We start from the raw sequence: 19,062 nt of genomic DNA on the forward strand, positions 1-19,062 counted from the left end.
GGGCATAACTCTAGAAAATTTAGTGACAACCCCAAAATTCAAACGTGATCTGTATTTTGTGGTAAAAAGCATTGTGTACAAGTTTCATAGCATTTGGTTGAGGCAAACTAAAGTTAAAGAACGGAAATAAAAAATTCAGCAATTTTTCCATTTGTGAAGGGGCATAAGTTAACTCTAGAACGGTTAAAGTGACGCCCCCAATATTCAAACTTCGATCTGTATTTTGTGGTAATAAGCATTGTGTATAAGTTTCATTGCATTTGGTTGAGGCAAACTAAAGTTAGAGAACGGAAACTAGAAAATTCAGCATTTTTTTCATTTGTAAAGGGGAATAACTCTAGAACGGTTAAAGTGACGCCCCCAAAATTCATACTTAATTGTATTTTGTGGTAATAAGCATTGTGTATAAGTTTTATAGCATTTGGTTGAGGCAAACTGAAGTTAGAGAACGGAAACCAACTTTGGGACGTACGGACGTACGGACGGACGGACGTATGTACAGACGGACAAGGGGTAAAACTTAATGCCCCCTCCGCTACGGCGGGGGCATACAAATTTCCTCTAGATACTATCTTTTGATTGTAAGAAGCTTCTGCCCAAGTTTGGTAAAAATCCAGGATGGTTTATGAATCTAATAAATGTTTTAAAAACTTTAACTGCAGACTGTATTTAATGTTAACTGAAAGAAAAACTTATTAAAGTCCATTTATACAATAAGTAAAATATGGAAATACAAGAAATAAATTTTTACAAAATTTCCTTCTAGATACAAGCTTTTGGTCATATCAAGCTTTGGTACAAGTTTGGTAAAAATCCAGGATATTTTAAGAAAGTTATTCAAATTTTAAAAACATTAACCACAGAGTGAATATGTGTGGATGACCCTGACGACGACGCCGCCGACAAAATGTGTGATCACTATGTCTCGCTTTTGCGACAAAAGTCGCAGACTCGACAAAAAGGAAAACATATGGCCAAAAATACCTGATGAGGATGGCAATTAAGTCCTAGTTCCATACGACCAGTTAACCTAAACACCTTTTATATAATAAGGAACACAGACTCAGCTCTTTGATGTTTTCTAAGAATACATTCACTATTTAAATTACAAGCATGTGTGAGCTTCTTTAAAAGTACAAAAATAAGTGCTGAAAAAAGTATTCCATAACAAAAAAATATTATCATACATTGAGTAAACCAATTCCAGGGGCGGATCCAGGATTTTAGGTTAGGAGAGGGGGGGGGGGGGGAGCGCAATCCATAAAGTTTTTTTTTAGGTAAAATTATAAAAGATATTTACTGGATTTGTCCTGGACCCGACTGATTTTAATTATTCATTTACTGTTATCTGTTTTTATCCCTTTTCAATTCTTTGTTATCAGTTATAAGCCAAATCAATATGCTGTTTTGCTGTTATTGGAACCCATTGTGATCTTTAGTAAGTGTTGAACGTTTTACCTTTTCTTGTTTATTGTTCCATATAAAATTGTATATAAGTTTTTTGAAATCTTTTATGTAGATTTGGGGTATGGAAACGACCGAAGCTAAAAAAAGTAAGATTTGGGTAAAATAAGTGACTTAACAACTGTTATTTGTCTTATCATTGTAAAATTTCTATTTTCCCAATCACGTATTAATTTTGTTGACTGTTTCATTATTTTTTCAATATTTAATTTGTCACATTTGTCTTTATCTAATCCAAAGTAGGGACCTAAACTTTTAATTGGTTCTTTACTCCAGTGTATATTTTCAGTTTTTTCATTACAATGTTTAAATCTACCCAACCATATACCTTCTGTTTTTGATTTATTTAGTTTTAAACCGGAAAGTGTTCCAAATATTTCTATTAGGTTCAATGCTAGGCAAATTTCATTTTTAGAACTAGGAAAGAGGGTTGTGTCATCAGCCAATTGGGAAGTTTTTATTGATCAAGGTTTAAGTTACGTGATTAGGTCCATTTCTCAAATACTATAAGCAGTAGGTGAACTATATTTGGTGTATGGAATAACTGTAATAGGTACATGTCAGTCTGGCAGGTTTCATCTGACCTTGACCTCATTTTCATGGTTCATTGGTCAATGTTAAGTTTTTGTGCTTTGGTCTGTTTTTCAAGTGATATAATCAACAGGTCAACATGTCTATCTAGCAGGTATCATCTGACCTTGACCTCATTTTCATGGTTCATTGGTCAATGTTAAGTTTTTGTTTTTGGTCTGTTTTTCAATTATCATAAGCAATAGGTCAACTATATTTTGTGTATAAAAAATGTAAGGGGTATATGTCTGTCTGACATCATTTATCTGACCTTAGTTTCTGTGATGCTTTTAGTTAAACCTTTATCTTTAAGACTTTCAACATAAAATCAAAGGTCAGTAAAACAGGTGAGACATTTCAGTGTGTGCACTTTTGTTACACTTTGTGTTTTTGGGCAAAATACTATAAAAGATTGAGGGAAACTGTTTATAAAAGAAATGATCAGCAAAACAAGATCAACAAAAAAGAGATTTTAGTCATGAATTATATTTATGTCTACAATGTTGGAAAGTGTCCATTTTTGAAGATAAACACAAACCTAGGTGAGCGACACTTATATATAGAGGTACATTTCAGTAACGATTAACTGTTTGTCTGCATTTTATTTTGTTCCTGTTTTGTGGTATTGTGGATTCAGTGGATTAGAATCTAATTGTCTTTCCCCTTTGAATATAAAAGCCCTGTCTGGCCATGGGCAATATTACTAATAGTCTAAGATTGCTCTTATGCCTTAATTAGCTTTTTAGGACTGACTCACACCCTGGTATTTAAATGCATAAGAGGGTAAAGCTATTCTGATCTCTTGTACCTAATTAATCCTAAGGGCAAACCATATTATATAAGTTTGCTTAATAATTATTTGGTATTGATATTTATTTGCAAGGTCCTTTTTAAAATGACCTACTTTCATTTGAGTTAAAAGGAAAATATGGGGAGTCAGACAATTATCAGCTCTAATCGTTGAGTTTTCAAATTTTTTCCTAAAAGTTTAAGGTCAATCATTGTATAAAAATTGTAAGAAAACCCTTTACAGATAATTCTTATTTAGTGCTGATTGGGTGACAAACATGGCAACAGTGGTGATGTTTGATTCTTGGTGATGTAGGCAAGAGCACTTCTATTCTATTCTTCTTATGTAGGGTCTCCTCGCACATGTTGCTTACTTTACTGTCTCTTTAAAAACAGGTCCTGTATGACAAAACAATAAAAGAAAAACAAATATGATAGGCAGCAACCAAGATATAACAGACACCGACCGAATGGCACAGTGTAAAACAGTTCAAACGAGAAAACTAAAGACCTGATTTATGTAAATAACAAATATGATAGGCAGCAACCAAGATATAACAGACACCGACCGAATGGCACAGTGTAAAACAATTCAAACAAGAAAACTTAAGACCTGATTTATGTAAATAACAAATAGGACAGACAGCAACTGACGACAACCACTGAATTACATGCTCCTGATTTGGGACAGGTACATACAGAATACCAATCATCCCCTATTTTTAACCTTCTGAACGTCAGTACGCTTATTTACTAAATATATATTGTGTTGTAAGTTCCAAATACGGCCTTATTACATTTATTTGCAACATTAATCGAATTGATAGCCATATTTATTGAATAGAAGTAGGGATACATAGTTTTTAAGTTTGCGTTTGTCCAGGTTTTTTGCGACATATATATAGTGTAGATAAGTAAATATAAAAAAGAAGAAATGATCTGATAATAACTTGTCTGCTTCACAGCTCTTTGGATTCTCTATCAATAAGGTACTCACAGTATTATGTTTGATGCCTGGTACGTTACAGATGCAAAGGCTCCCATTGATATTTAGAGGAAATTGCTACGTGGCAACACCATTTTTTAACATCAAAGGAATGATGCATTAGTAACTCCTTTTACTGAATCTTTGTTTCGTACTGTGGTACCATTGGTGTAACTTTGATTCAATGAATTACAATGAATCCTATGGAATACATGTTAAAGTTTTTTCTCTGCAAATGCATAGCTATATGAACCAAACTTTGAAGGAATAATGTAAGTAAGGTCGTTTTGTAAATTAAATCATTTCGCTACAATTCTTCATTATGACTGGCCAAGTTCTGAACATAATTATTCCCTTTAACTACAAAGCCAAACATTCAAAGGAATTATTTTTTTCACACCGTCTACGAGAATCCTTATTTAGCACTAATTGGATGACATGCATGGCGGCACTGATGCCACATAGATTCAATTGAAACCTATGGGAAATCACATTTGCATCATAATTTTTTTTCTACAAAATTGTCAACTAAAAAAAAACATGCTGCACATTGCAATTTTTGGTTATGATTGGAAATTTAAAATGTTTTCTCTTTAACTACTTGATAAAAATCGTTTATTTAAAATGATTGGGATGCCTTAAACAGATTTTTCCTTTTGGTTTGATTTGGCTGCAAACCATCCTGACAATAATGGCACGTAATTTCCCTATTAACCCTGTTGAATTCACTGAAATCAAATGCATGAGCTTATCCTCACTTGTCGGATATATTGCATGGCAGTTCGTTTTTTATGTCTTTCATTGATAAAAATTCATCTTTGTTCACATGTATGGCAGCATTAATATGTTTCCGTTGAGCCTTCTGAGAAATCAGAAACTGAACATGGCTAGTATATTTGTCTAGTCATCTGTGCCACCGTCGTATTTATATTTATAATTAAAATGTTTGATTAGTCATTCATCAGTTCATTTATTTCATTCATTCCATTTTCTGTTTCATCATACTCATTATGACGTTTGACCGAGACTGATGACTGCGTTAACGCTGACACAATATTTACAGGTATGGTGGAAATATTATGATCGTTTTATCGTCAAAATCTATAGTAAGATTCGATACGGCTTTTCCGTACTTTTTACAAAGTTCACTAAAAAAGTTCAAAATTACTGAACTACAGTTATAAATTGTCTTTTTTGCATTATTAATTCACAGCGTAATTTTGTAGTGCTTTGACGAATTTATTAGTCCGTCAGTGCTTGGTCTCTATTTAGTTGAGGTATCATATTTAGGTTATGAATGAATGTAATTGTTTTCAGAATTTGTTGAAAGATTTGTATATGTTGAAATAAATATCTATTTACAGTTAATAAAAGTGGTACCAAGTCACTGTCTGATATTTGCCATAAACATGAAATTTGGTGTATGTCCAGTCCACTGTGACATCTGTAAAACTGGACACTCGCACTATAGCCAGAGGTACTTCTTAATTCGGATCGATCTGAAAATAAAACCAAATATCGATAAACCATATAGTGAGCTAATCCAAATGCATTGATGTTTACTAGGAAACTATTGAATCCAGGAAGTTTTACTGGTGCCATCATCAGGATGTTGTCGTTATAGAATATCAGTATCACAGATGACCTCGGATATGTTCCAACTGTCGTCACAATGCCTTCCTCTTTCCTCGATTGTGACATCATCAAATGAGGCTTTCCGAATTTTTACTTACAACGAACAACAAGACGGAAGACCATGTGGAACAGGATTTGCTTGCTCTTTTTATCACTTCAATTTTAGTGGGGTTCTTGTTCTTGTTCTGTAGTCTTTTGTTTTTACGTAGTTTTGTAAACAGTTTTTATGTCTTTTCTTCTTTTTTTCGTGTATTGCCATGATTTTGCAGGTCTCTTTTTGACTAGTGAGTTTTAATTCTATCTCACCTCTTTTTGTCAAACTAATAAGAAAGAAATAACTTTAGTTTTCAGATTGTCTTTGTGTTTGATCGCGGATCCAAGTGATAAATACGGAATCTTAAATGTTGATTGTTAGTACTGCAACTGATTTACTGCTGCTGCTGCTGCTGCTGCTGCTGCTGCTGCTGCTGCTGCTGCTGATGATGATGATGATGGTGACGATGATGATGGCGATGACGATGACGACGACGATGACGACGACGACGATGATGATGATGACGATGATGATGACGACGATGACGATGATGATGACGACGAGAAGGAGGAGGATGATGATGGACGAAAACATGTTAATGTGATACCCTACGTTGTTATTTTAATTTATCACTACCAGATCGGAATGTTTGCTGGTGGCAGTACTGTCCTTGATAATTCTTCCAGCCCCGGTAGCTTAACTGCATGGTGAATTGTAGAAAAAGAACCAATAAACTGGATGACACGTTGCCCAGGATAAAAAGGTATCAATCGGATCTTGTCAAGGGCACAACAATTCTGAATGATACAGGTGTCCCTAGAATCGTCTTAAACGACTTTCTTAAAACGACCTGTATTCAGTCTTTAGATTCTTCTTTGTACTACAAAACTAGAACCTGTATTTGAACAACTTTCAGATATATCATATTTCAATGGCAACATTTTTTTCATTTCTAAACATAATTTAAGAAAATGTAAAACCTGTGGTCTACTCATTACTGATACCTGTTTCCAATTTAACTTGACCAACAAATGTTACAATGCACGTAGTCACGAGGATCTGTATTGTGCTGCTTCTAATGTTGTATAGGGTATCGCAATAACTCTTTATGGACTGATCTATATCTGTGAAACACGGCAAAGACTTAACGAAAGAACGAATGATCAACGGTTTAACAATACTGATCCTGATAACATTAAATTTCTCTATAAACACTTCAACCAGCCAGCTGACCACTCGATTGTTTTATGAAAGTCAGGTTTATAGAGAAATGTATCATTTAACAAATGACCCCATACTGAGTACACAGTAACGCTTACAAGCAGAAAATTTCTCGATTCCAGAATTTGGAACAGCTATTCCTTATGGTTACAGCGACACCATTGATAGTGAAGGTATTTTGTCTATTTCTAAGTGTAGTGATATTAACAAATTAGAATATTTAATACTTCTGCTTGTTCTGTTCGACACAATAGGAGACACGGTCATCGAAAAAAAATATACACCACTTGCAGTTCACACCGTGTCTACGGATGTTTTGTTATCTTCTGTTAAAAAAAAGCGTTGTGAGTTCAATATATTCCAACTTAACTGTGTTCCATATCATTATCAAAGTTCAACCCACTATATAAAGAGGCCCAAAACACTTATTTTATATTGTTTATTTATATAGGCCGCTATTAATCTAAATTCTGATCAGTAAAGATTGGTTTTTTCTTCTAGTTTTTAATACAGAATCTGCTACAAATGGTTTAGAAGCTATCAACGTTAGTCATATTTACCACCAAAAATCTGTGCAGAAAACAATACTATTTAAAGAAAAAGAGGGACGAAAGATACCAGAGGGACAGTCAAACTCATAGATCGAAAACAAACTGACAACGTCATGGCCAAAAATAAAAAGACAAACAGACAAATAATAGTACAGATGACACAACATAGAAAACTAAAGACTAAGCAACACGAACCCCACCAAAAACTGGGGGTGATCTCAGGTGCTCCGGAAGGGTAAGCAGATCCTGACTATCCTGACTATAAAGACTATCCGTGTCATTTCATATAACTTCATATGAAAGTATTAGAGACCTTTAACCTTTAGGATGTTAATCCAAACTTACCGATTGATTTGGTTCATTGTCTATAAACAAATAAAGTCACGCTGGTCATGTTATTACTGGAGACCTTGGTATCGTAAACAACTAACAAATAAGAGAGTTGTTAGCCAAAAACCCGAAATGTCGATTTCCACGTCCATAAACTGGAAGAAGTAATTCAGTTAACTGATGCACACTGTAAAGTTCTATGCCAGAACATGGACAAAGTGCACGCCAGATTTACCTGAATGGATCAAAGCTGTTCGGTCATGCATTCAGAAACGCATTTTAAAACTACGACGTAGAATGAGCACACTGGCTTCTTACCCTTTCAAGAAACCCGAGGTTGTGGATGCTTTATCCTCTTTCCACGACTATTATGTTGTAGTTTTAGCAGACAAGCCTCTAACAATATTGTTTTTCATATGAAAAACATCTTTATTTGGAATGTCAAACTAAAAAACTCGAAATCACACATATACCCCATCATCATTCGCGAAAAGGGAGGTTTAAGAACATCACAAATCCGTCCTACTGTTCATTGGTATTAACATAAAAAGCACAATGAAAATTCCATCTATATACTGGATATAGCCGGGTTGTCAAGATGTTTGAATTAACATCTTTCTTAAGTTCTTACCACCATTATTTCTACAGTAAAATATTTCTTTTGAAATATTGTGATAATTTTCAACCAGCGGTGTCAATCAGATGTAGATTCTGAAAATTCAAAAGATCTGCTGCAAAATCGTTATTCACAATCACAATTTTGCATGATATAAAATATTTAATTTGTTTACGCTTTACACCACTATTCTCCATGCTCAATTAAAAAAAGAATGTTCATCTCATAATACAGAGCGTTTTCTAGGATAAAGGGAATCGTATAAATTTCTTGTAATGGGTCACGAAAAATCTTCACAAACCGCACTAATTTAAAAAACCCAAATACACCGAGCACTAATTCATCAAAATGCTGGACTGTTCATCGACAACATATTTTTTGACTTTCATGGATTGATATTTCAATAACCAGACGGTACTGCAATGTGTACTAATTGTGCAACCCTACTGGCCGACTTGTTTTGTACTGATATGAAACAGAATTCTTACTCAACATTCTCATAGAAAACCAATTATTAAATGAAAATTGCAACGTTTTTTTATATAACTTTTAAATCCTAATATTACTATATTGCTATGTCCTGACACTCAACAACCTACATTTAAGTGAATGCTTACATCACATATATTACAGAGAACTTTAGATGCAGATGATTGTGGATTCGCATGGCGGGTGATGAGTGCATAGCAGAAGATGCGTACCATGTGGAAGCACCCGGTCTTCTTTTAGAGTTCTTGCAATTTCTCTGTTTTTTGTATGTTACCTTGATTTGTCTTCTTAATCGATTTATGAGATGTGTTCATTGGTAAACTACTGTTGCCTTAATTTTGTACTAGATCAACTAACTCAGCTAGATTTTTAACGTGCTATTTTACAACATTACAGTGCGCAGGAACGTCAATATTCTGATTCCGAGACGTCCAGTCTTTGCTCTTACTCCTTCATGCCGCATGCGTAGCTGAAAGCTGTATATATCAATTTTAAAGTCTTTGGTTTAACCCTGGTGGGGATAGAACCCACGACCTCCCGCATTCAAGGAACGAGCACGCTACCACGAGATCACCGAGGTGGTCCTTTAATTTATAACATTTATTATAAAATTATCTAGGACATGCCTTAAACATAAAATCTCATGGTAGCCTATCAAAATCTATCAACCATTTGAACATGATATTTCCCAATACACCGAAGTCTTCCTATGAAGTAGTTAGAGCTTAACGTTTTTCTTAACACGGAAATGAAGGTATGTTTGTATGACAGAAGTCGAAATATTAATGGTAAAGTATTCAGTGGTTGTCGCTTGTTGCTGTATATTATCTTTATTTTTCGGTCATTGTTTTTCACATAAATAAAGGCAACAGTAGTATACCGCTGTTCAAAAGTCATAAATCGATTGAGGAAAAACAAATCCGGGTTACAAACTAAAACCGAGGGAAACACATCAACTATAAGAAGAAAACAACGGAACAACAGAAACACGGAAGTGCAACAAAAACAAACGACAACATACATAGAAACGAACTATTTGATAACAACTGCCATATTGCTGCCTTGGTACAGGACATTTTAAGAAAAATGGTGGGTTGAACCTGGTTTTATGGCTAGCCAAACCTCCCGCTTATATGGCAATTTTTAAAAAATATCGCTAAAATGACAACACTACGTGACAGAAATACAGCACAAACAATCGCAAAACCATAAATTTAAAACCATACCGTTAGTTTTCTCGTTTGAATAATTTTACATTTGTCATTTCGGGTCCTTTTATAGCCGACTAAATGCGGTATGGGTTTTGCTCATTGTTGAATAACGTACGATGACCTGTAGTTGTTAACTTCTATGTGATTTTGTTGGAGGTTGTCTCATTGGTAATCAGACCACATCTTTTTATTTTTATATAAGTTCTTTTAATAAACATCATATAAAATAATTTTTCCGCCCGTTTACTCCAATATCATTTTCAATAAAAGACTTTAATTTCTTCATTGAGGTTAGTTAGTTCAGTTTAGGTTAACCTACGTGCTGTTTCTCAGAGATAAAGGTAAACATGTGTTTTACAATAGGGTACAATGGGATCTTTGTGACAAAATTGTCGCATTACTTGTCATCCAATCAACACAAATAAAAAGTTTTACAAACGATCAATAAATTATTCTTATACTGTTTTACATATGAGGTTTCTGAAGAAAAGAGATGTCACAATTGACAATCAGAATCAGAATTACCCTATAGAAATAAGCAGATGTGGTATGAGTGCCAATGAGACAACTCTCCATCCAAGTCACAATGTGTAAAAAGTTATCAATTATAGGTCAAAGTACGGCCTTCAACACGGAGCCTTTGCTCACACCGAACAGCAAGCTATAAAAGCCCCCAAAATGACTAGTGTAAAACCATTCAAACAGGAGAACCAACGGTCTAATCTATATAAAAAACGAGAAACGAGAAACCCGTATGAACCACACCAACAAACGACAACTACTGAACAACAGTGACATTATGACCACTTGTGTTTCTCTGATGGGAATGGAATGACGTTTTTAAGGAAAGCAACATTCAAAACATTATTTCTGACAAATTTGGCTCATCTTATCCTTTTAGTGTCAAAAAAATACTAGTAGATGCAAGTAGTGTTTCCCTCAGGGGGTACCAATTAGCCTGAAAAATGGTTGGTAATTTGGTTTCTGGTTACAACAGACAAGTAAGCAAATGTGTTCTTTTTGTTGCCTTTCTGTTTGTTTGTTGAATAATATTTTAAACAATAAAGGCAATCGAGATAGCAAAATATTTTTTATTTGGCATGAAGCAAAATTCATAACAGCATAATACAAAAAGCATAAAATAAAATAAAAATCTGCATGCTTAAACAATGTACAAATGTAAAAAAGGGAGTCGACACAATTATCAACTCGATAATCAACGTCTCGTTTTCATTGGTTTTGTTTCTGTGGTTTTTAAAGAAAACAGACAAAACGAAATATTTATTTCAACAATCATCTTTACTTATTTCTCTCTGCATTAAGAATTTGGCGGGAGATGTCTTTAAACTTTTTGAACTCTGGAAAGTGAATTTCCCGCAAATTTGAGGTGACAATAGAGGAAAGATACTTTTTAAGGACAATTATTAAAGTATTCTCTAAAACACACACGGTTACGCATGCTGTTTACGCGTATTTGTTTAAAGATTCATTTCAAAAATCGATTAATGTAAATATGTCAAAAAGCTATAATATAAAAAAACTTGTCAACTCCTCTATATAGGTTGGCAAATTTAACTTATTTTGGCCTAAATACGAAATTCCACTCAAGTTTTGAAATGAAAAAATACTGCTAAGTTAAACATGTATTTTTTAATTTTCGCTACTACTAATCCCATTTTTTTTTAGAAAAATGAAGTTTGGTTAAATAAATTGTATTTTTAGTAATAAACTAAAAATACAATTTTATAAATCTTAAAAGTAAAAAAAAATCAACAATTTAACAAGCATTTACAATTTTGAACCTTATTTTTCTCGAAATGAAGAAAGGAAACATATGTTTTTTTTGTGATTTTTTTTTCAAAGAACCTATCTCGATTTTCAACATTTCTCAGAATCACTTAAATGACAATACAGAGTGAAAATGGATCGACTCCCCTTAAATTAATAAAACCACATGAGTTCAACGGAACAAAACGCAAACCATTATAACGGTGCCTAAACCATAACCTTTGTCATTAACGTTTTTCTGAAGATTAAGGATGTTTTCTCCTCTTGTTTTTGACTCTTTGTCTGATATATCCTCTGGTTTTATCCATGTAGTGCCATTACAAATTTTGTATGCTTACCCCTACGTTTCTTTTCTTAATTTTATTACTTATATTTTAAAAAGTCATATTTGAAAATCTTATAAAATCTTTGTTATTTTTATGTAGTTTTTGAAAGAAGCAAGTTGCCAATGTAAAATGTATGCAAAAATCAAGAGAGAATCAATTCCCGCCAAAATATTCAATTTTCAATCTCGAAAACAAGGACACGGGCCCTTCATTTCTTTTTACTTTTTTAATTCTATTATTTATAAACTATTGGAACTTTTACAGTTTTTTAAAAAAGCTTTTTATTTTGAAACAGAGTAGCGAACATCCTTAATACAACTTGGTATAATACGTTTGGTTTAAGCTAATAATGAATGCATCACTGAATACATAGGTATCCAAGTCAACAAAAGCTATGCAATATGTTTTAAACAATAGGACTAATAAAGGTTTGGGACAAAACAACTCAACAATAGAGTTAATAAAATACAAACATAACAAAGTTAACTATGAATTATTACTAAGGTTGATGCAAGTTATAAAATGAACAAAAATGTCTTTAATGCTTAATCATTTTTTTAATGAATAGAATTTTATTTAGAAAAAATAGAAAAATATAACGGACTTCAAAAGACAAAATATATTGACCTATGGATGACCGAAAACTTTGTGTACGTAAATTGACTAGGTCCATATATATCCTGAAAAGGGGAAACAATATATTGAAATTACAATAATTGATAAATATGTGTAAATTATCAACTGCACTCTTTCAAATATCATTAATGTTTCCCGAGGTTCTGTTAAGGTCAAATGAAGAAACCAAAATGTACAGTTGCTAACCGGAATAATCGAGCGCATGCAAGAACAACTGTAATCTTCATGGATAAAACTCGGAATACCTTACACAACTGAAATAAATTGTTTGTTGGCCACGAGGCAATTTGTTTTATAATTCCAAATTTATGTCTTGTCAATTTTGTTAATTAACGTGCGGCAAAGCTATTAAAAGAATTATTCATGTTATATAACCAGGGTCTCACGTCACGAATGTGAATTCCTACACAGCTGAATAAGTTCTGTAAGTGTGGAGGAAATTTTGGATCTTGACATAATGTTTAGTGCATTTCATTAAAATTTTAGTATTAAACATGTTAATGGTTATTTTTACGGCGTGTATTGAAGTATAAACTCGGTCTTTCAATCGCAAACTTAACACACATACTTCGGATTGTATTCAGTTTGTGAGCGTTGGCCGAGTTTACAGTTCGATAAATTCCTTACAAAACTTTATTAGTATACTAATTCAGAAAAAGAGAGTTCTACATGACCAATATAGGCGATAGCAAAATTTAAAAGATACACATTCAATTTTGAGTTTTTCTGTCCCAACGCCTTTTCTTAAAACAAAAAACCTTGATGCATAAAATGATACAAAATATATGAAGTAAATCATAGCGATGAAATATTAAAGCTTACATTAAAAATTGTTAAAAACATTTTAAAGGGTTCTGCGAAACCCTATCCCTTGCCAGATATTGCTGCTGTCAGTATGAAAGTGTTATACTGACTGCCAAAAACTAAAACCATTTATCAGTAAAATACGCAAAAATAGATTAAAATCAAACTGTTTTAAATAATTCAAAGGTGGGTTAACAAAGTTATTAATGTTTAAAATATTTAATTCCTGGCTGTATGTTAATGTTAACCACAAAAATGTTTATCTATCAGTATATACAGAAAAATAAAAATAGTATGATATTTTGATTACATATTATCTCTAAATCATAAAATAATTCTATCAAAAGTTTCGTATATTCTATGAAGGTTTGAAAACTAATCAATGTATGAATTTGTTTTACCCCAAACTGTATCTAAAAATTTTTGCCAAAAAATGAGTCCATTAATCAGTAAAATACGATTTTTTTTCTAAATAAATTTTGTTCTGGATACTGTCTATGGATCATTAAAAACACTTTAGTACAAGTTTAATAGAATTCATAAATGTTTGACAAAGTTTTTGATGAATGAAAAATCACAGACTGGACCTTAATTTTGACGATGCACTTGACGACGAAATGCAGATCGCTATGTTTCGGTTCCTAGATTTTCTTCGCAGACTCAACAAAAACATAAAAAAAAATAAAAGGTTATTTTAGAGGCATTTGTAAAAATCAACTTTAAACTTTTACTGGGAACTGCATTTGACTGTACTGTATATCATTAACAGTTTTTTAATTGAATCGTAAGAGTCTATGTGTTTCTGTTCATGTGTGTTTGGAATATGAAAAGGAAATGAATCATATTGAAAACGCTTTTTTGTTGACTAGCCGGTGAAATGTAACATATTGCATTTTAAGTTTTAAAAATTAAAATCTTAAACTTGATTTAATTTTGTATATACATCAGTGTATTTTTTTTCTGTATGTAAAATTTAATTTGTTGTACAAAAATAACACCAAATTTCAATCAACGAAATAGTTTCCGAAATTTTTAGGAATATTTTGTTTACATATTCTTAGATTTGAAATTAAAAATCATGCGTTTGGTTATAACATAATTCGTTATTTTTTTAATATATAATATTGACTACAATGAATTATTGACAAAAATGATATTCTTCAGTATGATGAGGTTCTAAATTATAGTTTGTTTTGTAAAGAATTATAACAGGAATACTCAAAATAGAGAAATACAATTTTTGTGACGCTTTGATTTTTTTTCATACCACCTTATATAAAGAGTATTGAACATTTTGCCGTAAGAACATTTTTATTTGGTTATAACATAATAACAAATCGAAACGATATATATTTTTAAAATTAGGTAAACATTGTTTGCTTTAAAACAAAATGAGCTGATCATAAAATGTACATAAACAGCAAATAAGCCACAAATTAAAATTGTTTTTACGAACTAGCAAATATAAAAAAAGTAAAATACAAATTATTTACAAGAGATTATTTCGAATTCCAATCCTAATTTTCAAGTGTAATGTAATTACAAGATTTATTATCTATCTAGTTTTCAATAGAAATTCTCGTAATTTATAATGGTAATAATCATAACAAAAATAACAGATTTTATAGATTGAAAATGTTCCCGATAATTTTGGTTCCAATATAAAAAGAATTAAAATCGTATATATCAAATGTACTAAGAAGTATAAACAGACATATGAAGGCAGCGTACAATTTTCATAAACATAAAACGATTTTTAGTCTTTTAGAGGAAATGACCTGCAATAAAACCTCACCGAACAATCAATAAACGAAGTTAACATTTTTCAATACTGAATAAGAAAAACAAAAACAGTTAACATTATCAATACTGAAAAAACCCATTTTTTTTTAAAAACGAAAATGATGATGTATGTGTTTATAAATTTTTATGGATATATATGTAGGACTCGGAGGTGCGATGGGTACGCTGAAGTGCGATGGTCACGCTGAAGTGCGATGGTCTACGCCGAAGTGCGATGGTCCGTTCGCTGATGTGCGATGGTCTATCTGACGCATGATGGCTAGTTTAAAATCTTCAGATTTTTATGAGAAGTACATGTAGATTTTTTAAAAAGTTTGTATATAAATCTACATTCATTATTGTCTATGTCTGTCCTTAATTACAGTTGCATACTAAATGAGAAATCGTCCTCTTTGATTTTCTACATGTGGTCATAATTCTATATTAACATTTTATCTTTACTTTGTTCCTCTCATGAGATCCTCGTTTACCGTAATAATATATAACGGAGAGTCTGTCTGCGGACTCGTATGTATTAAGAGAATGTCACGCTCCATCGTACATAAAAGGAACCTTTTGTAAAATCGAAAAAAAAAATCGCTACAAAAGGTTAGCTTTCCCCTATCAACCAATCCTCCCCGTTTTTCGTAGTATTTAACGTTTATAAGCCCCTTATCAACTTAAAAACCCGGAAAACTGCTTCTAACATACAAATTGACATCTACATTAACATAAAGAGCATTGAAAATGTAGTTTGTTTAGACCATCGCACTTCAGCGTTAACACCATCGCACTTCGGCGTAGCTATCAAGAAGATAGCGTCACAATGCCACCATGGCACTTCAGCGTGATCATCGTGGTTCGGAGTACCATCGCGGTTCAGAGTCCTACATATATATACATGTATTAACTTGATCTCAGATTTTATAATTTTGAATAATGTGTTATATCCTAAATAGTCATAAATATGAAATAATGCACATGGAGACATCAAAATTGATAATGAAAGCCCCTCCTGGCCCCAACAAACCAATACAAAAAGAATCAAACAAATAAAAATGTATATAAGTAAAAAAAAACTAAGCTCAAAGCAAAATAAAAATAACGAGAAATGTATTTTATAAAGTAGTAAAGCTAATTTTTGCTCCCACAATTGTCTTAGGTGTAAAAAAGACGACTACTCCATTTCAGGTATTTGCGACAGCTCTTATCTCAAAGTAGCCTAAAAGTTAGGAACTGATATAATATCATACAATTAAAAGAAAAAGAGATTGTGTTTAACAATCGGGATTATTTTCAAGTGTGCTTTTTTCATTTTTAAATTTTTCGAATTTCTTCTCAAAAATGTTACGCTTTCAGTTTCAGGACTTGTTTCCAAAACAAGGAAAAGAATCTTTTTTTTTTGATTGAGTTTCTGTTTAATGAGGTAAATGATATGTGACTGATATGATAACTGGTACAAGTACTTCATTAGGTTATATGTTTTATGAACACATACAATTGTTTCATCTGAGATAATAGCTAACACATTACACTTTTCTGCAAGTAGAAAAATGTTTCTTTAGTTTTCATTTTCTGTAAATGGAACCTGGAATCCTGGTTAGACACTGTTTGATGAAATCATATCAAACAATAGTTATTGCAGTTGACACCGAAGGTTGACAATTTCAATGAGATTTTGCTTTTCTAAAACACTTAAAAAAAAAAACTAAAAAAAAACTGCATACATAATAAACCATGAAAAAACTACTAAATCCTATAATTATTTTTTTCTTTGGTGATACTAAAATTTTGTTCTACACCTTTGAATAGTTTGATCATCGGACTGTATTTATATTTCTGAACTTTCCAAGTGGTTTCTCTATCAAATGAAGTATGAGAGAAGTTCCTGGGAATTAATGGTAAACAAACCAATAGTTAACAACATTGAATACAATATAAAATAATTCTTCTACATAGAAGCGGTTTGTGAAACAGCTATAATTTGGTAGAAGTAAAGGAACATACATTTGACTTGTAAAAGAGTAAATTGTCTATCATTGGCCATTTATTTGACTAATATAACTTTATAAGTTTTGTACTTTTTATTTTTGTTCTAATATCTTAAGATTGTCGGTGCTCCAAATTTAAATCTATGAATTGCTCACATGCTTTATTGTTTTGCATACTATACAAGAAATTGATAAAATAAATTTAACCAGCTAGATTGGAATTCAATGGAAATGATTCGCTCAATAAAATTGTAATTACATGTTGTATATACAACTGACTTACATATTATCAAAGTTATTCATATTTCAAAGGCTGTCTGTTCTTAAACAGGTTCAGCTAGCCACTTTAAGGGTTGCATGGTTGTATTTCATATGCCATTGTGATAATGATAGTGCAACGTAAATACTACTGTGCAACCTTTATGGTTATTGACGTCAAAAAGTTATTTTAGAAGGTAGGGCCAATTTCCCTTAACTTTCTTATACTGGCAGTATTCAATCCGATAGTTGCAAAAGCGTACTGAAATTAAATATCAAAGTGTTGAATTAATACACAATAATGATCTGACAATTTATTTCCGATAAAATTTTGATTTTGATTAAGAATATCATTCGTATAAATTTTTACGTTAATGCTCAAAAACATAATTAGACATTTCAACATCGTCATAATGTTGTTTAAAATTCAAATCACACAAATAAAGTAGTTATGGTGTAAATTTAAGTAAAGAATGGAAGATTTTTTGAAAATTGCTCTGAAGTGAGACAGAATTAGGTGAAATTGGCCGTATATATTTTGATAATTTTTCCGGTGAAGAAACGTACAGAAAAAAAAAGTTTCATTTGAATCTATATAAATATATAAAAAAATGTATTAACTTAAACGATGTTAAATCAATTCAACTCCAAATAATTAACCGACTTGACCCCATCAAATTTTGTGTATGTAATGATTTTATTCTATTGCTCTCATATACTGATCTCTGGGTTTCTTTTAGGGGGATCAACGGCCTCAACCTCTTGCGACGGTGCGTCTGTACATCTTCCTGTAGCCCTTAAAACAAAATCAATATGTGGTTATTTTAAACAAAGATGTTTGCTGATAATGAATTAAAACAATAATGATTAAATGTTAAAAGTTAGAAGTATCTTTTATACTTATCTAGAAGGTATGTATTTTGCTCTTTGTCTCGTCCCTTTTCTAAAAAAGTTCAAACGTGTTATAGTATTCTTTTATTTGTCTTTGTAATTTATTACTTTTACTGTTTAGCCTATTTTTGGCAGTATCCATTTGGCGTGGCTCGGCACTTGTAAATCCCGTCATTGTGTTGTTGTGCTATGGTAAATTTTTGTATTCTTGACTTTCGTTTTTCTAATGTGCTTTGTCTATATGCCTTTTTGTTTTTGTCTTTGTTGACATATTTTCATGTTTTTGTAGTGATTCATTTGACGTGGTTCGGTACTTGTACATAATGTCATTTTGTTGTTTTGCTATGGTATTTTTTTGTATTCTCATCTTTCGTTTTTGCTAATGTGCTATGTCTACTAGTATATGCCTTTTTGTTTGTCTTTTTGTTTTTTCTTAAAATGTCCTGTACCAAGTCAGGAATACGGCAGTTGTTATCAAATAGTTCGTTTCTTTGTATGTTGGCGTTTGTTTTTTGTTGCAATTCAGTGTTCCTGTTGTTCCTTTGTTTTCCTCTTATGGTTGATGTGTTTCCCGTTTGTAGTTTGTAACCCGGATTTGTTTTCTCTCAATCGATTTATGACTTTTGAAAACCGGTATAATACTGTTGCCTTTATTTGACATATTTGCTTGTTTTTGTATTGATTAAGATTA

General features: G+C 32.1%; 1 protein-coding gene across 1 annotated transcript in view; it reads right to left on the minus strand.

Annotated features, from left to right (window-relative positions):
* Window positions 1-10,968: 10,968 nt before the first annotated feature.
* The window catches only part of LOC127736245 (scavenger receptor cysteine-rich type 1 protein M160-like), a 325,222-nt gene continuing 317,128 nt past the window's right edge, over window positions 10,969-19,062 (minus strand). The window contains exon 14 of the mRNA XM_052246842.1: window positions 10,969-18,276. Coding sequence (XP_052102802.1) covers window positions 18,192-18,276 — 85 coding nt within the window. The 3' untranslated portion in view covers window positions 10,969-18,191. The remainder of the gene's footprint in view (window positions 18,277-19,062) is intronic.

Source organism: Mytilus californianus, unplaced genomic scaffold, assembly GCF_021869535.1.
Source record: "Mytilus californianus isolate M0D057914Y unplaced genomic scaffold, xbMytCali1.0.p SCAF_3, whole genome shotgun sequence".
Classification (NCBI taxonomy): domain Eukaryota; kingdom Metazoa; phylum Mollusca; class Bivalvia; order Mytilida; family Mytilidae; genus Mytilus; species Mytilus californianus.